This window comes from Vidua chalybeata, chromosome 3 (genome assembly GCF_026979565.1).
Source record: "Vidua chalybeata isolate OUT-0048 chromosome 3, bVidCha1 merged haplotype, whole genome shotgun sequence".
Classification (NCBI taxonomy): domain Eukaryota; kingdom Metazoa; phylum Chordata; class Aves; order Passeriformes; family Viduidae; genus Vidua; species Vidua chalybeata.
In genome coordinates, this window is record NC_071532.1 from 112,688,743 (window position 1) to 112,704,183 (window position 15,441).

The 15,441-nt window shown below is 51.7% G+C and overlaps 1 protein-coding gene across 1 annotated transcript in view; it reads left to right on the forward strand.

Annotated features, from left to right (window-relative positions):
- Positions 1-15,441, forward strand: part of OTOF (otoferlin) — a 218,906-nt gene that overhangs the window by 108,241 nt on the left and 95,224 nt on the right. The window contains exons 36-46 of the mRNA XM_053937555.1: positions 2,326-2,456; positions 3,163-3,192; positions 3,978-4,127; positions 5,533-5,598; positions 7,691-7,846; positions 8,661-8,795; positions 8,911-9,048; positions 12,080-12,207; positions 12,694-12,864; positions 13,433-13,593; positions 15,329-15,428. Of these exons, the coding sequence (XP_053793530.1) occupies positions 2,326-2,456; positions 3,163-3,192; positions 3,978-4,127; positions 5,533-5,598; positions 7,691-7,846; positions 8,661-8,795; positions 8,911-9,048; positions 12,080-12,207; positions 12,694-12,864; positions 13,433-13,593; positions 15,329-15,428 (1,366 nt within the window). The remainder of the gene's footprint in view (positions 1-2,325; positions 2,457-3,162; positions 3,193-3,977; positions 4,128-5,532; positions 5,599-7,690; positions 7,847-8,660; positions 8,796-8,910; positions 9,049-12,079; positions 12,208-12,693; positions 12,865-13,432; positions 13,594-15,328; positions 15,429-15,441) is intronic.

The following is a 15,441-nucleotide window of genomic DNA, read 5'->3' on the forward strand; positions in this document are numbered from 1 at the left end:
GCTCCAACAAGTTTCACCTCCAACCCCTCTGCAGCTTCAGTGCCCAGATTGATTTATTAAAAAAAATATGGATATTGATCTAGCACCAATATCCAACTGCGACGGACAAAAACTCTCTAACAGTTTAAAGTTAGAAAGTGTATGTTCATTGCGGCGCCGGGCAGCGTGCGGGACAGCTCCCAAATACACACCTCACCTTTCAAATTATTACAGAGTCCTTTTATCCACACAAGAATTGAATACCCAAAATACAAATACATATTCATCATTTTGGTACATCCCATTCCTCGCTCCGTATGCTAATCATTCCCAAAGCTGTTAAGCATGCATAGTTTGTTCCTTGAAATGGGTCAGTGGTCCCTTTCATGGGGAGGGGTCCCAAAATGAGGAAGTAAATGAAGTCTTCCTCATTCTGACCTTTCTACCTTTTCAATGCAAATATGACAAATGAACCTTGGTAGAACTCCCATTCCCTGTCTTCAATTGGTTTCAGAACAGAGGAGGCCCACAATTGTCTTATGTTCCTAAAAGCTATTTGTCAATTTCTATATTCTTCATTATAAACCCAGCTAACTAAACATTGTGTTGGCAAGCAATCAATTATTAGTTAACTACTAACTCTTAACTTCACCAAGGCCTACTCATTTATTTTAATTAACTCTAGTAAGGCTTATCTCTAACTAAAATCTTAGCTCCTCTAAAATCTCTAAATTTCTTAAAGTTTATGTTTCAGCTTCCCACTCATCCCAGCAGCCGAGGGCTTGGGAGCCTTGGGAATGGTTGCCCTGATTTTTAAAAGTGTTGTCTTTTCTTTTATAGTTCTTTAGAAAGCTTTAAAGTTCTCACAAAACTGCGTTAGCCTTCCGATAATGTTTACATATTTCTACTGGAGTTCTCACGCGCTGTTCGCATAAACAACGATTGCTTTGCGTTCTTCTTTGTGGGAGGAGAGAATTGACGGACTGTTGGTTTGACCAGTGTGGTTGGGAGAGGTGATAACTCCATCCTCCAAACCACGGTCACCTCTGGAATTCTATAAACACCAGATGTTCGAATAAAACTTAATCTTTTTTTTTCTCTTTTGAACTTACCAAGCTTCTGTCTACTCCTTTCATGTCCAATAGCGACAGGGAATTACTCCTGTCCTCCCAGCTTTGGGGCTGGAGGCTGGATGAGATTCCCAAGGACATGCCTGGATTCATCCACCTGGACCAGGCGTTGTGTGCGAGCCAACGGAGTCTTTCGGGACAATCTTCTCTGCCTCTCCTCCTCTGGACATTTCCTGCTTATCCTCCACCTTCTTCAAGCACCTTCATGCTTGATCTTATTCAAGCGTGAATCTCTCGTGATCTTTCTCAAGCCCCTGACCACAGTTTCTCATGATTATTCTTACGACTAAACAGTAATTATATTTAATTACCAAACAACCATCGCATCTAACAATTATATTATTTTGATCTGGGATGGGACTTTGGTCCTGCTGAAGGCTCCGTGCTCATTTCCACTGCTCCAAACAAGGTGGTCCCACAGCACTCCGGCCTGAATCCTGTGGGATCTCACCTGAGCTCAATTTCAGGCCTGAATCCTCTAGGATCTCACTTGAAATCTTGGTGCCCAGCATGAATCCTGTAAGATCTCACTTGAAATCTCGATTCCTGGCTTGAATTCTGTAGGATATCAATGAAAATCTCAGTTTCTGGCCTGAATCCTATAGGATCTCCCTTGAAATCTCAGTTTTGGGCCTGAATCCTGTATGATCTCACTTGAAATCGCATTTTCCAGCACGAATCCTGTAGGATCTCACCTGAACTCTCAGTTTCTGTCCTGAATCCTGTAGGATCTCACCTGAACTCTCAGTTTCTGTCCTGAATCCTGTAGGATCTCACCTGAACCCTCAGTTTCTGGCCTGAATCCTGTAGGATCTCGCTTGAAATCTCAGTTCCCAGCATGAATCCTGTAGGATCTCACCTGAACTCTCAGTTCCCACCCTGAATCCTGTAGGATCCCACCTGAAATCTCAGTTCCCACCCTGAATCCTGTAGGATCCCACCTGAAATCTCAGTTCCCACCCTGAATCCTCTAGGATCTCACCTGAACTCTCAGTTCCCACCCTGAATCCTGTAGGATCCCACCTGAAATCTCAGTTCCCAGCATGAACCCTGTAGGATCCCACCTGAACTCTCAGTTCCTAGCCTGAATCCTGTAGGATCTCACCTGAACTCTCAGTTTCTGGTCTGAATCCTGTAGGATCTCACCTGAACTGTCAGTTTCTCCTCTCCACTGTCCCTCTCCCTTGTTCTTTCTCCTTTTCTGTCCTCCCTCCAGCCAAACACCTCAATGGCTACCTGGCCATGACCAGCAGGGCCCATCGCTCTCGCCCCACAGGGGAGATCGTGGTCAACATGGAACCCGAGGTCCCCATCAAGAAGATGGACACAATGGTGAAGCTGGAAGCTGTGAGTATCCGTGTGGCAGCACCTCTTTCCTCATGGAATTGCCGATTTCTGAGGGATTTCAGCCTGAACTGGGTAGGCAGCGTGTCCCAGGGGTGCCACACTGAATGTGCCTGTGCCCGTTTTTGTGCCCAGAACGGGAATTTCAGCTCCTTCCCCCACCCTTCTGCTCCTGAGCTTCCTCCACAAAAACAGATTCCTGCCAAGATGCTCCGAGGGCTGGAGCCCCTCTGCTCTGGAGCCAGGCTGGGAGAGCTGGGGCTGCTCACCTGGAGAGGAGAAGGATCCAGGCAGAGCTCAGAGCCCCTTGCAGGGCCTGAAGGGGCTCCAGGAGAGCTGCAGAGGGACTGGGGACAAGGCCTGGAGGGACAGGACACAGGGAATGGCTCCCAGTGCCAGAGGGCAGGGCTGGGTGGGAGATTGGGAATTGGGAATTGTTCCCTGCAGGGTGGGAAGGAGCTGGGATGGAATTCCCAGAGCAGCTGTGGCTGCCCCTGGATCCCTGGCAGTGCCCAAGGCCAGGCTGGATGGGGCTTGGAGCAGCCTGGGACAGTGGAAGGTGTCCATGCCCATGGCAGGGGGTGGGATGAGATGAGCTTTAAGGTCCCTTCCCACCCAAACCACCCTGGGACTGGTGTTTGGCACTCAGCTGAGGGCGTGTCCTTAACCTGCTCTCCTCTCCCTGTTCCCTTCCATCCCGGGGCGGCAGAATTCCGATGCAGTGGTGAAGGTGGATGTGGTAAGTGATGGATCTTCTCTGCTTCCCTGCTCCCAGCTCTCTGCTCCCTCTCCAGCCCTTCCGTGCCACTTCTGATGGACCAGGCACCCTCCCCAGCCCGAGCCAGGCAGGGATGTCACCCCTCTGTCCCATGACAGCGGCGCTGTCCCCCCAAGGGATGCGGCAGTGGCCTCATTCCTGCAGTTTGGGGAGCTCTTTTGGGCCAGGACTTCTGATCCCAGCTGTCCCAGGACTTCTCATCCCAGCTGTCCCAGGACAGGCAGTGCCCTGGGGGAGGGATTTGGGTGTTCCCACCACAACCAGGTACCAGCTGGGAAAGGATCCCTTGCTCCACCAAGGGGACCCAAGGTGCTTTGCTGGGCACAGTTTGACTCTTGCCATGGAAGATTCCAGAGATGTAGCCCGGGAAACGCACGGATAAATAGGATGGTGGAAATGGGGAGGTGCTGTGGGACTGCCCCATCTCTGGAAGTGTCCAAGGCCAGGTCAGATGGGGCTTGGAACAACCTGGAATTGGGGAAAGTGTCAGGATTGGAATTGGATGAGCTTTAAGGTCCCTTCAGACCCAAAGTGTTCTGTGGTTCTGGCCCTTTCTCCAAAACCTTGCTCATCCTTGGGTGTTCTGTGCCTCAGTGTCTGTGGCTGCAAAAGGGAGAAAGTTCATGAGGCCCCCAAGGCTGGGGGGGGTTCTCCTTCCTCAGGTGCTTCACCTTTGTACTTCCAGAAATGATTCCCTCTCCCCTGATCCCTCCCCTTCCCTGTCTGTGCTTCCCTTCTCCCTTCAGACCGAGGAAGAGAAGGAGAAAAAGAAGAAGAAGAAGAAAGGAGGAGGAGGAGGAGGAGGAGGTGGGGAGGAAGCGGAGGAGGAGGAGCCGGACGAGAGCATGTTGGACTGGTGGTCCAAGTACTTTGCTTCCATTGAGACGATGAAGGAGGTGGGTGAGGATCAGCACTGAGGGGTGTCCAGGGGAGATGGTTCCCTTCCTGAGAGGTCTCCCCTAATTCCAGCTCCTTCCAAAGCCTCGGGGCTGTGCTTCATCATGGGTGGAACCCCCCGCCCCTCCGAGGATCCCCCTGATGGGGATGGTAGCGTTCAGGAGCACACATAATCACGGAATATGATTATATGCAGGTGCTTTTATCGAAGAGCTCTGGGAGTCAGGGGTACAGACCCAAATCTGACTCCGACATGGCTTTCGAGCCGAACATATTTCATATTCTATCGTTAAATAACTTACATATTAATAATTAAACTTACATTGTTCTATTGTATACATTGACCTTATTCAAGCATGAATCTCTCGTGACCTTTCTCAAGGCCCTGACCACAGTTTCTCATGATTATTCTTATGATTAAACAGTAATTATATTTAATTACCAAACAATCATCGCATCTAACAATTATATAATTTATCATATCCTGGTCACACAGGTGCAGTTCTAGCAAGTACAAGGCCTGTACTTTCCCAGGATATTTTCCCAGGGCCTACTAAGCCTAACTTTCCTTCTAACTCCCCGAATCCCCATGATTTTAAAACCCTTTTACTATCAGGGAGACCCCTAGAAAGTTCTGTGCCGGTATTGAGAGACGAACGGGACTTTTGGTTTTTTCGGTCTTCAGGTTGTTGTTTATTTTTCTCTTATCAAAAGTTCAGCACGTCGTCGACATCTCAGACTTGGCGTACAAAGAGAAAGGCACCAAAAGTCACAAGATACACGGGTTCAAGGTCTTTTAAAGCTATTTTGCCCAATTATAACATATTTTATTTCTACCTTTCTACCAATAACGAATTATTTTTCTGTTCATGCGACATCTGCATTGTGGTTCTTCCTAACCAATCACTCTGTGCCGCCAACACTACAGGAAATGGAGCAGATGAAGAACAAGAAGGAGATCAGACAATTCCCAAAATTCTCCATCTTGTCTCCTATCCACCTCCGTACTAAAAACCCAAAACTCCAAGTTTTTCACCCTGTGTTAAACTATATTATTATCTGCTTCACACACTCGTAGATTCCAATTAATCCCAAAGTCTTGGAAGCTTTCTCCATGGACGAAGGTTAAAAGCAGTGTTCTCCTGGGGATCAGGACCTCTCAGGACAGGCAGAGAAATATTCCCTGTGCCCTGGGTTCCAACAACTATGGAATCCCAAAATTTTTCAGGCTGGAAAAGCCCTTGGAAACCATCGAGTCCAACCATTCCCCGGCACTGCCAAGTGTCCCCAAGTGCCTTCACGTGGCTTCAAATCCCCCTAGGGATGGGATCTCCACCACTGCCCTGGGCAGCTTTTCCAGGAAAAGATTGTTCCTAACATCCAGTGGCTTCCTCTCTCCCCCAGCAACTCCGGCAGCAGGAAGCGGCCGCGGCAGAAGCAGAGGAGAAGGAGGAGATGGAGATTGGAGAGGGTAAGGCTGGGAGTGAGAGAGGGAACAAGGCAGGGAAAAGTGGGATCAGGATTCCTCTTGGACACCCCTTTGGGAATCTGCTGTGGCTCTCCGGCCAAACCAGACACTCCCAGCGAGTTGTGTTTTCCCCAAAAAGGGTCTCTTTTTGTGGGTTTTTTCAGGGTTTTTCCCTCCACGTTGAACTCTTTGTCTGCTGTCCTAATGCAGGCAGTGAAGACAAATACATAATTTGGGGCAAGTTCTTCTCACCTAACTTATCAATTTATATAATTTTATATATTACGTATTATTTTTCACTTATTATAATTTTATAAAATTACGAGACGAATGATGCCTTAAACGTGTTTTTCTCTGAAGGGAGTCGGGTCTGTAGGTCAGTTGGGCTTCTGACCTTGCCTAAATTTGGGGGGAGACTAATTTTGTCCCAAAAATGATGCCGGCCAAGAATCCTGGGAGTGGTTGGTGGTGACTTTGTCCATCTGGCCATGCCACCAGCAGGGTTGGGAAGGGTATCCTTGAGGAATTCCACCCTTGCTCTCCATATGCTCCATGTCCCCACGACAGCAGGGTTGCTGTTGTGCCCAGGTGATGCAAAACCCTTCAGCTGAGTAAAATTCTGAGCCTGGTTTATTTTGGAAGATGGATCCTTGTATCCCAGGAAAAATGAGGTCTTGTCTTGCTGAGCTTGGAGACAGCTCTGAGCAGGTTCTTCTGGGCTTCCATTGGTGTCCTCCGGGGTTTTCCTTCTTTCTCTTTAGAATGATCCATTTCCCTTGGCTCTCCCACTCCATCCCCCTTTCCTCATCCATGTTTTTCCATCTGTCTGTCCCCATCACTGGATGGTGTCCAGCCCTCATGGAAGCTGGCAGAGGTACCAAGGGACAGGGATTGCAGAGGTGGGGAGGAGTTTCCTTTGAATCCACCTTTTCCAGCAGCCTCTTCCCAGCTCTCCGTGGCTGGTGGTTGCTCCAAACGAGACTCTGGTGACCTGTGGTTGCTGGAGCTGGTCCTGGACAATCCGAGGGCAGCAGAATCAAGCACTGTCCCCTCTGTATTCCCAGGCTGGGGTTCCACTCCCCAGGCTCCACAAAGCAGGAGAAGTCTCTGGCAGGAGGAAGAAAATTCACAGAATTCACAGAATTCACAGAATTCACAGAATCACCAGGTTGGAAGAGACTTTAAAGATCATCGAGTCCAACCCAGCCCCAACAGCTCAACTCAACCCTGGCACCCAGTGCCACATCCAGGCTTGTTCTAAACACACCCAGGGATGGTGACTCCACCACCTCCCCGGGCAGATGATTCCCGTATTTTATCACCCTTTCTGTAAAACACTTTTTTCCTAATTTCCTAAATTCCCCTTGGTGCAGCTTAAGGCTGTGTCCTCTGGCTCTGCCAGTTCCTGGAGAAGGAGCCCAAGCCCAGCTGAGCACAGCCACCTTTCAGGAGCTGTGGAGAGTGATGAGGTCACCCCTGAGCCTCCTTTTCTCCAGGCTGAGCACCCCCAGCTCCCTCAGCCGTTCCTCACAGGGTTTGTGTTCCCAGCCCCTCTCCAGCCTCGGGTTTGTGTTCCCAGCCCCTCTCCAGCCTTGTTGCCTCCTCTGGACACGCTCAAGCATCTCAAAATCCTTCCCAAACCGAGGGGCCAGAACTGGACACAGCCCTCAAGGTGTGACCTCACCAGTGTCCACTGCAGGGACAGAATGACCTCCCTGCTCCTGCTGGCCACGCCATTCCTGCTGTGGGCAGGACCAGGTTTTCTCACTGCTGTCAGAGGGCTCTGTCCATGTTTTGTAGTCCTGCAAGTGATTCCAGCTCAGGTCAGCCCTGGAATTCCCTGCACAGAGATCTCCAGGCTGCTGGAGATGCTGCAATCCAGAGCCAAGGAAAGACAGGACAGGGCTGGGATGGGATGGGATGGGTTGGGATGGGATGGGACTTGCAGGCAGTGGCAGCTGGCAGTTTTCGTGCTCCTCTTTTTGAAGGACCTTGTCCAAGCCCTGCCAGACCTCCCCCACTTCTCCTCACCCTCATTTCCATTCCCTCCTTTCCATGTCCTCCCTCTGCACCACTTCCCCCTGGACTCGGGGTGATGCCAAACTTGGTGACTTTCCCATTAAAGGCTCCAAGGCCCAGCTGAAGAACAAGGACAAGTCCAAGGCACCCAAAGATGACAAGAAAAAGAAGCAGCAGCCTGTCCCTGAGCTCCCCGAGAAGAAGAACAAGCAGAAGATCGATGAGCTCAAGGTACTGAGGGATGCTTCCAAGGAAGTACCTAATTGTGGGGATGATGTGCCTTGGGACATCTCTCCTAGGGATTTATCTTGGGATGAGGCTTCCCAGCCTCTCTCTGTGGCTGGAAGGAGTCTGAGGTCACTAGAAAAAGGGTTGTTCTGGGATAGGCTCATGCCTGGGGCAGTTTGGAGGTGTCCCAGCTCCAAGGGAGAGTTTTCCTGCCTCAATATGGCTGGCACAGCCAGGATTCAGGACAGGGGTGGGCTCTGGCTCAGTGATCCCAAGGATTTCTCAGGATTCATGTCACCTGTGGTTCCGGGGTTCAGATGGGCTTTAGACCTGGATCTTGCACAGAGGGGGAACCAATGGCCCCACCCATTGTTCCAAGATTCCCTTTTTCCAACCCAATAATGCTGGAGATCCTTCTCCTTCCTAGAAAAATTAACCACTGTGAGCTGAGGTGTCCACGTTCACAGAATCCCAGGATCACTGAGGTTGGAAAATCCCTCCCAGCCCATCCAGTCCTAGCTGTGCCCAATCCCCACCTTGTCCCCAGCCCAGGGCACTGAGTGCCACATCCAGGCCTGCCCTGGACACTTCCAGGGATGTGACACCTCCCTGGGCAGTCCCTGCCAAGGCCTGACCACCCTTTCCACAAGGAAATTATTCCCAGTGTCCAATCTGAACCTCCCTGGCACAGCTTGAGGCTGTTTCCTCTTGTCCTGTCCCTCGTTCCTTCTGAGCTGATTGAGTACTCACCACACCTTTTTGCTCACCTTCGTTTTTATCCCAAATTCCCTCCTTTTAACTTTTTTTTTCATCTCAGGTCTTCAACAAAGAGCTGGAAACAGAGTTTGACAACTTTGAGGATTGGCTGCACACCTTCAACCTGCTCCGGGGGAAGATTGGGGACAACGACGACAACGCCACGGAGGAGGAGCGGATAGTGGGGAGGTTCAAAGTGAGTGGTTAGGAATGCCAGCCGGGATTTTGGGGAGGGTGTTTTGGGGTGGGTTTGGCTCCCCAGAGGCCCTGGAGAGCAGGACTCAGTCGGGCCATGCCCTCCCTCGCACCAGGGCTCCATGTGCGTCTACAAAGTGCCGCTCCCCGATGACATCAGCAAGGAGGCAGGATACGACCCCACCTTCGGGATGTTCCAGGGGATCCCCAGCAACGACCCCATCAACGTGCTGGTCCGAGTCTACATCGTGCGGGTGAGTGGGAATTTGGGGTGTGGCAGGCGGGATCTGGCCCTCCCTTCCACCCGGAGCTGGTCCTGGTGCCGTAGCGATGGTGGGATCCAGCTCCAGTGCTCCAGCACTGATCCCTTGGGAAGGCTGTCCTGGAACAGAGGCCGGACAGAGTTACAGAATAAATCAGGGATTTATTAAAAGGATCTCCTCCATGGATCCACCTCAGGCAGCACAAGAGCCCAGCCAGGGCTGCACCCAAGGTGAACCAAAATGGTCCCAAAATGCACGAGCGCTCCCGAGGGCTCTCACTGTGATCAGTTCTGCTCCATTTACATATTGGAGTTAATTGTCCAATCACAGATTTAGGTTATGAAGTCCCATCCCTTGTTTTTCTCTCTCCAGCCCACGGTGTTTGTGCTTTTGGGCCTGAGGTTTGGATCATTTGTCCTTGGTGCCCAGCTGGAGAAGGAATAGTTTTGTCTCCTGCTCTGTGAGGAGAGCTCACCATCCCATAATACAAAGCCCAGACCCGCACACTAAAGCAGCACAGAGTCTGAAAAAATACAAAAGCTGAAACCTGAGCCATCACCAGTTCATCAGGACCCAGGATGCAGCTTGAGGACTGAAGCAGCTCCTTGGTTATGGAATGGTTTGGGTGGGAAGGGACCTTAAAGTCCATCCCGCTCCACCCCCTGCTCTGGGCAGGGACCCCTCCCACTGTCCCAAACTGTTCAGGGATATCCCAGGATGTCCAGACCCCGAACGGTTTCTCCAGGGCTGTGTGCTCCCAGCACTGGGAACAGGACAGATCCAAGCTCCTGCCAGATCCAGACACCTTTCTCTAGGAGGTGGGATGGACCGGCATGTCCTGGTGCTAAATTCCCATGGGTAGTTTGGACCAGCCTGTACTGTGAGGTCTTGGTTCGTTCCACAGCCACGCCACCACCCCAGCGATGGTTTGGGATGGGAGAGAATGGGAGAAAAAGGGCGGAATGGGATCTGGCAGGATTGAGGAGATCGTTCTGAAGGACACGCATTCCGTGATCACTGACGTGATCCAGCCAACGCACGTTTTTCCTCTAAATGTGGAATGTGCTCTGGGAAAAGTCACTTCCTGACCCCTGAAGTGGTCATCCCCCCTTTCCCAAGCATGCGATTCTGCAGCCAGGCACTTGGGAGGGATGTCCACCCTGCTGGAAGCACCTGGGCTGTCCTTTGCCACCACCTTGTCCCACTGTGTTACGAACGGAACCTACTTTTGGCTCCGTTTCCCACCAGCCTGGTTCTCCATCCAGAGCTGCTTCCCACTGGGATACGGAGTCTCCCATCCATCACCAGGCTGGAATAGCAGACACCAGCTTGGCCAACCCCAAAACCAGCCAGGACCGGGTGGATGTGTTCTCATCTGCTGCTGTGCCATGCTTGGCGGCGGGACTGGAGAGTTTGGGGGTCCTCACTCCCCCTCAGGGGAGAATCCAGCATGGAGAGGACACGAGGGGAAGGGGATGGATGTCTCGGTATCTTGGCCAGGTTCTTGCTGGGAAGTCTCTTTCTTGCCTCTGATGAGATTCCAAAGATCACTGTGGTGACATCTCAGGACAAATCCAATTCCAAACTCTCCCTAAATTAGGATGGGTATCGGTTTCTTGGCCCCACATTGGGCCTCTCCCTGGGGGTTCCCCTGTTGGGGGGAATCCCTCCTGGAGCGGTTCCGTGTCAGGAAAAGGAGACATCTGGGACTTTTTGGGTCTTCAGCTTCTTTTTTATTGTTATCTAAAGTTTTGCACGCTGTCTATACCAGACTCTGCGCGCTGGAAAAGCACCGCAAAAACGGCCAACAACCTCTTGTTACAGGGTCTTTTAAGACAAAAATATCCAATTAAGAAATGACACCTAGATTATTTTCCCTTTTAACCCAATAACCAATCCCTCAAAGCTCGCAATGAGGACTTTTCTGCCCAATTACAAGACATCACCCAAAACCATGAAAAAGAAGGAAGAAGGCGGCAAAGAAGAACAACCTGCCTCCTCCCTAAAACCTCCATCTTTTTCCCATCTGCAACATACTAAAAACCCCAAAACCTAAATTTCTCACCCAAGTGACATGCTATACTACTCTCTACAATCTATTTCACACTTTCGTGGACTCTAGTCTATCTTGAAGTGTTGGAAGCTTTCTCCACGAATGCTTCAGAGCAGACAGAAAAATATTCCCTGTGCTCTGGGTTACCACAGACAGGGATTTACACGAGGCAGGAATATCCCCAGTTTAATCCAGGGCACCCTGTTTAATCCCCATTTCAATCCAAGACATCCTGTTTTAGGGACTGATGTGGCCGGGTGTTCTCAGGGATGGAGAACCGGCCCATCCCTGAGTCCTTGGCTGCTGTGGACAGCTCTGACCTCTCGGGGTCTGTATGTTGGGATGACCCCAAGATTGTAAAAATCCTTGTTCTCCCAGCCCAAGCAGCCAAAGAAGGAGTCAGAATGCGTAGGGTCGGCTCCTCAAGGTTGTTTATTTTTCCTTATCCATAACATTCTTTCTCTGACCTGCCGAGGTCTCCCTAGCAGGTCGGCCATGGCATTCTGTGTGCCGCCGCGGGCGGCGTTTACATTTTATACTAGAAATTACGTGTACTATATTTACAATATTGTGCCAATATCTATCATCTATGTTGGACAGTTTATCTCTACCTTAAACCAACAGAAAAGTGTCACCATCACACCAAGACATGGAGGGCAAGAAGATGGAGAAGAAGGTCACGACATGCCCAAATCCCTCCACCTTGTCCCCTCAAACCCCATTCTAAAAACCCTAAAATTCTACTTTTTCACCCCATGTTAATTCAGCTACCACACTACTCAAACCCTTGTGGCTTGTAATTCCTCACACAGAGTTGGCAGCTTTTTCCACGGGCTAAAATCAAAGCCACAGGTGTTTTTGACTTCGTGCCAGGGTCTCCGAGCCCCCTGCCAGGGTCTGGAGACAGCCGGGGCAGCCAGAGGGATGTCCTGGACTCTGACGGTGACCCATCCCATCTGTTCCCTCCAGGCCACGGACCTCCACCCGGCTGACATCAACGGGAAAGCCGATCCCTACATCGCCATCAAGCTGGGCAAGACGGACATCAAGGACAAGGAGAACTACATCTCCAAGCAGCTAAACCCTGTTTTTGGGAAGTAAGTCTGTGCCCGGGACTGCCGAGCTGAGCCTTAGCTTGCCAGCCCTCAGACCTGCAGCTGAGGTGTCCCATGGCTGCTCCTTGAGCTGGAATTGTGGGATTTATCCCACAGGGTGGGATCCTTCCGGGATGTCCTCCTTTGCCAGCGCGTGGTCAATGTAGCACTGCGTGTTTAAGAGATGAAATTTATCTGCTCAAGGTGAAACACCCGCTTAGGAATCATTAGACCTAAATTTGAGTGAGAATAAGACACAAACTCAGCTTTAGGGGTGTTGGGACACCCAGGTCAAGGATTTTCCCTCCTGTCAAGCGCTGGTGGTTGAGTTAAACCCCACCTCAGTGGTTGAGTTAAACCAGTCCTGCAGTGCTGGATGCAGACTGAACACCATCCATGTGGACTGGAGCACACACACCTCCCCCATGGGTCTGTCCTGAGTGGCAGCCAGACCCCACAACAGCTTTTCCCTGCTTCCCCCAATCCCAGATCCTTCGACATCGAGGCCACCTTCCCCATGGAGTCCATGCTGACCGTGGCTGTGTACGACTGGGACTTGGTGGGCACTGACGACCTCATCGGGGAGACCAAGATCGACCTGGAGAATCGCTTCTACAGCAAGCACCGGGCGACCTGCGGCGTGTCCCAGACCTACTCCATGTGCGGGAAAAGCCTTCCCTGTCCCACCTCCCACCTGGACCCTCCTCTGTGTCACCTCCCACCCAGAGCTCCCACAGGAATCTCCCCCCTTCGCTGCCTGCTGATCCTGGAATGATTTGTTTCGGGGAAAAACCTCACGCCGTCCAATCCCGCCTGGGGCAGGGATGAATGGAGGAGCCTGTGCTGTCCCTGGTTTTGTCACCAGCATTAGGGAGCGGTGGGATGGGTTGCCAGGAGCCCAGGGCAGGAGGGAGGGACTGGAGGGACTGGGAAGAGCAGTGAGATCAAGGCTGAATTTGGAGCAGAGCAAACGGGGCGATGCCAAGCATCAGGAATCTAGCAGGATGCACTGGGAATTCCAGGCCTGAGCCAAAGTGGGGTGAATAGCGTTTGAAAAACGGCACAGAGGGATCAAATCTGCTCTGAAGCTTCACCTTTGCTGCCTCAAATTCTTTCCCTGGGAATTCTGGGTGCTTCATGGTGCAGTGGGGTTTTTTTCTGGCCAAAGGGAAAAAATTTTCTTTGTCCTCGCAACCTTTTTTGGCTGATCTTGCCCTCCTGTTCCCAGCCACGGGTACAACACCTGGCGTGACCCCATGAAGCCCTCCCAAATCCTGTCCAAGCTGTGCAAAGAGGGAAAAGTGGATGGGCCGCACTTCGGGCCAGGGGGAAGAGTGAAAGTTGCCAACAGGGTCTTCACCGGCCCCACGGAGATCGAGGATGAAAATGGTATGGCCCTGTGGGATCATCCCGTGGGATGGAGGTTCTGGAGCACAGCGGGGGTCTGGGGGAGTCTCCTCATCATCCAGGGTTGGAATCTCATAGTTTGAATTGTGGAGTGGTTTGAAATGGACCTTTGAAGGCCGTCCAGTCCAACCCCCCCACCCCCAGACAGGTGTGGTGGGCCCATCACCCAGCCCTTGCAGTCACCATCCCAGTATGGCACCAGTTACAGAGTCCTACTGTAATTCCTCTTGGAACCACTCAAGGACATCCATGGACACCTAAAGCTGCCTCTGGAAATGCCCTCCGAGCAGCGCATGTCCAAAGAGCCATGGAGACACCTCACGGCTTTTCCAGCGTTTAGGAGATCGTTATCCATGGGAAAGCATTCCCAAACAATGGGAGATGAGGGCTGTGTCCCAACGCACTCACGCGTGCCCAAGACGGAGACATGCCTGGAGGGGTGAATGTGGTCAGCAGACCTGGGACTGGTTCAGACAGGGAAAACTGAACGGGGATCTGAACCTTCGACAGGGATTGGAGAGACGTAGGAGGAGTTAGGAAGTGCCGGCTGAGGGACAAAGTGTTCCCAAGGGATGGAGGGGATGAGACAGTTCTGCACCTTGGGACAGTTCTGCAACCCTTGGGGAAAAGTGTTCCCAAGGCATGGAGAGGATGAGGCAGTTCAGAACCTCAGGACAGTTCTACAACCCTTGGGAACACTTTGTCCCAAGGGATGGAGAGGATGAGGCAGTTCTGCACCTTGGGACAAACTGTTCCCAAGGGATGGAGGGGATGAGGCAGCTCTGCACCTTGGGACAGTTCTGCAACCCTTGGGAACACTTTGTCCCAAGGCATGGAGAGGATGAGGCAGCTCTGTACCTCGGAACAGTTCTATAACCTTTGGGAAAAAGTGTTCCCACAAAGGATGGAGAGGATGAGGCAGTTCTGCACCTCGGAACAGTTCTACAACCTTTGGAAAAAAGTGTTCCCAAGGGATGGAGGGAATGAGGCAGTTCAGAACCTCAGGACATTTCTGCAACCCTTGGGAACTCTTTGTCCCAAGGGATGGAGGGGATGAGGCAGTTCTGCACCTCGGGACAATTCTGCAACCCTTGGAACAAAGTGTTCCCATAAAGGATGGAGAGGATGAGGCAGCTCTGCACCTTGGGACAGTTCTGCATCCCTTGGTACAAAGTCTTCCCAAGGCATGGAGAGGATGAGGCAGTTCTGTACCTCGGAACAGTTCTGCAACCCTTGGAACTAAGTGTTCCCACAAAGGATGGAGAGGATGAGGCAGTTCTGCACCTTGGGACAGTTCTGCAACCTTTGGGAACACTTTGTCCCAAGGGATGGAGAGAACGAGGCAGCTCTGCACCTCGGGACAGTTCTGCAACCCTTTGGAAAAAGTGTTCCCAAGGGATGGAGAAGATGAGGCAGTTCTGCACCTCCGGACAGTTCTGCAAGCCTTGGAACAAAGTGTTCCCAAGGCATGGAGGGGATGAGGCAGTTCAGAACCTCAGGACAGTTCTACAACCCTTGGGAACACTTTGTCCCAAGGCATGGAGGGGATGAGGCAGTTCTGCACCTTGGGACAGTTCTGCAACCCTTGGGAACACTTTGTCTCAAGGGACGGAGAGGATGAGGCAGTTCTGCACCTTGGAGCACAGGTGGAGGCCCTGGGTGTTTTGCTGTCCCAGTGTCCCAGTCCCAGCTGTCCAAGCTCTCCTTTGTCCTCCAGGCCAGAAGAAGCCGACGGACGAGCACCTGGCGCTGGCGGCGCTGCGGCACTGGGAGGACATCCCGCGGGCCGGCTGCCGCCTCGTCCCCGAGCACGTGGAGACGCGGCCGCTG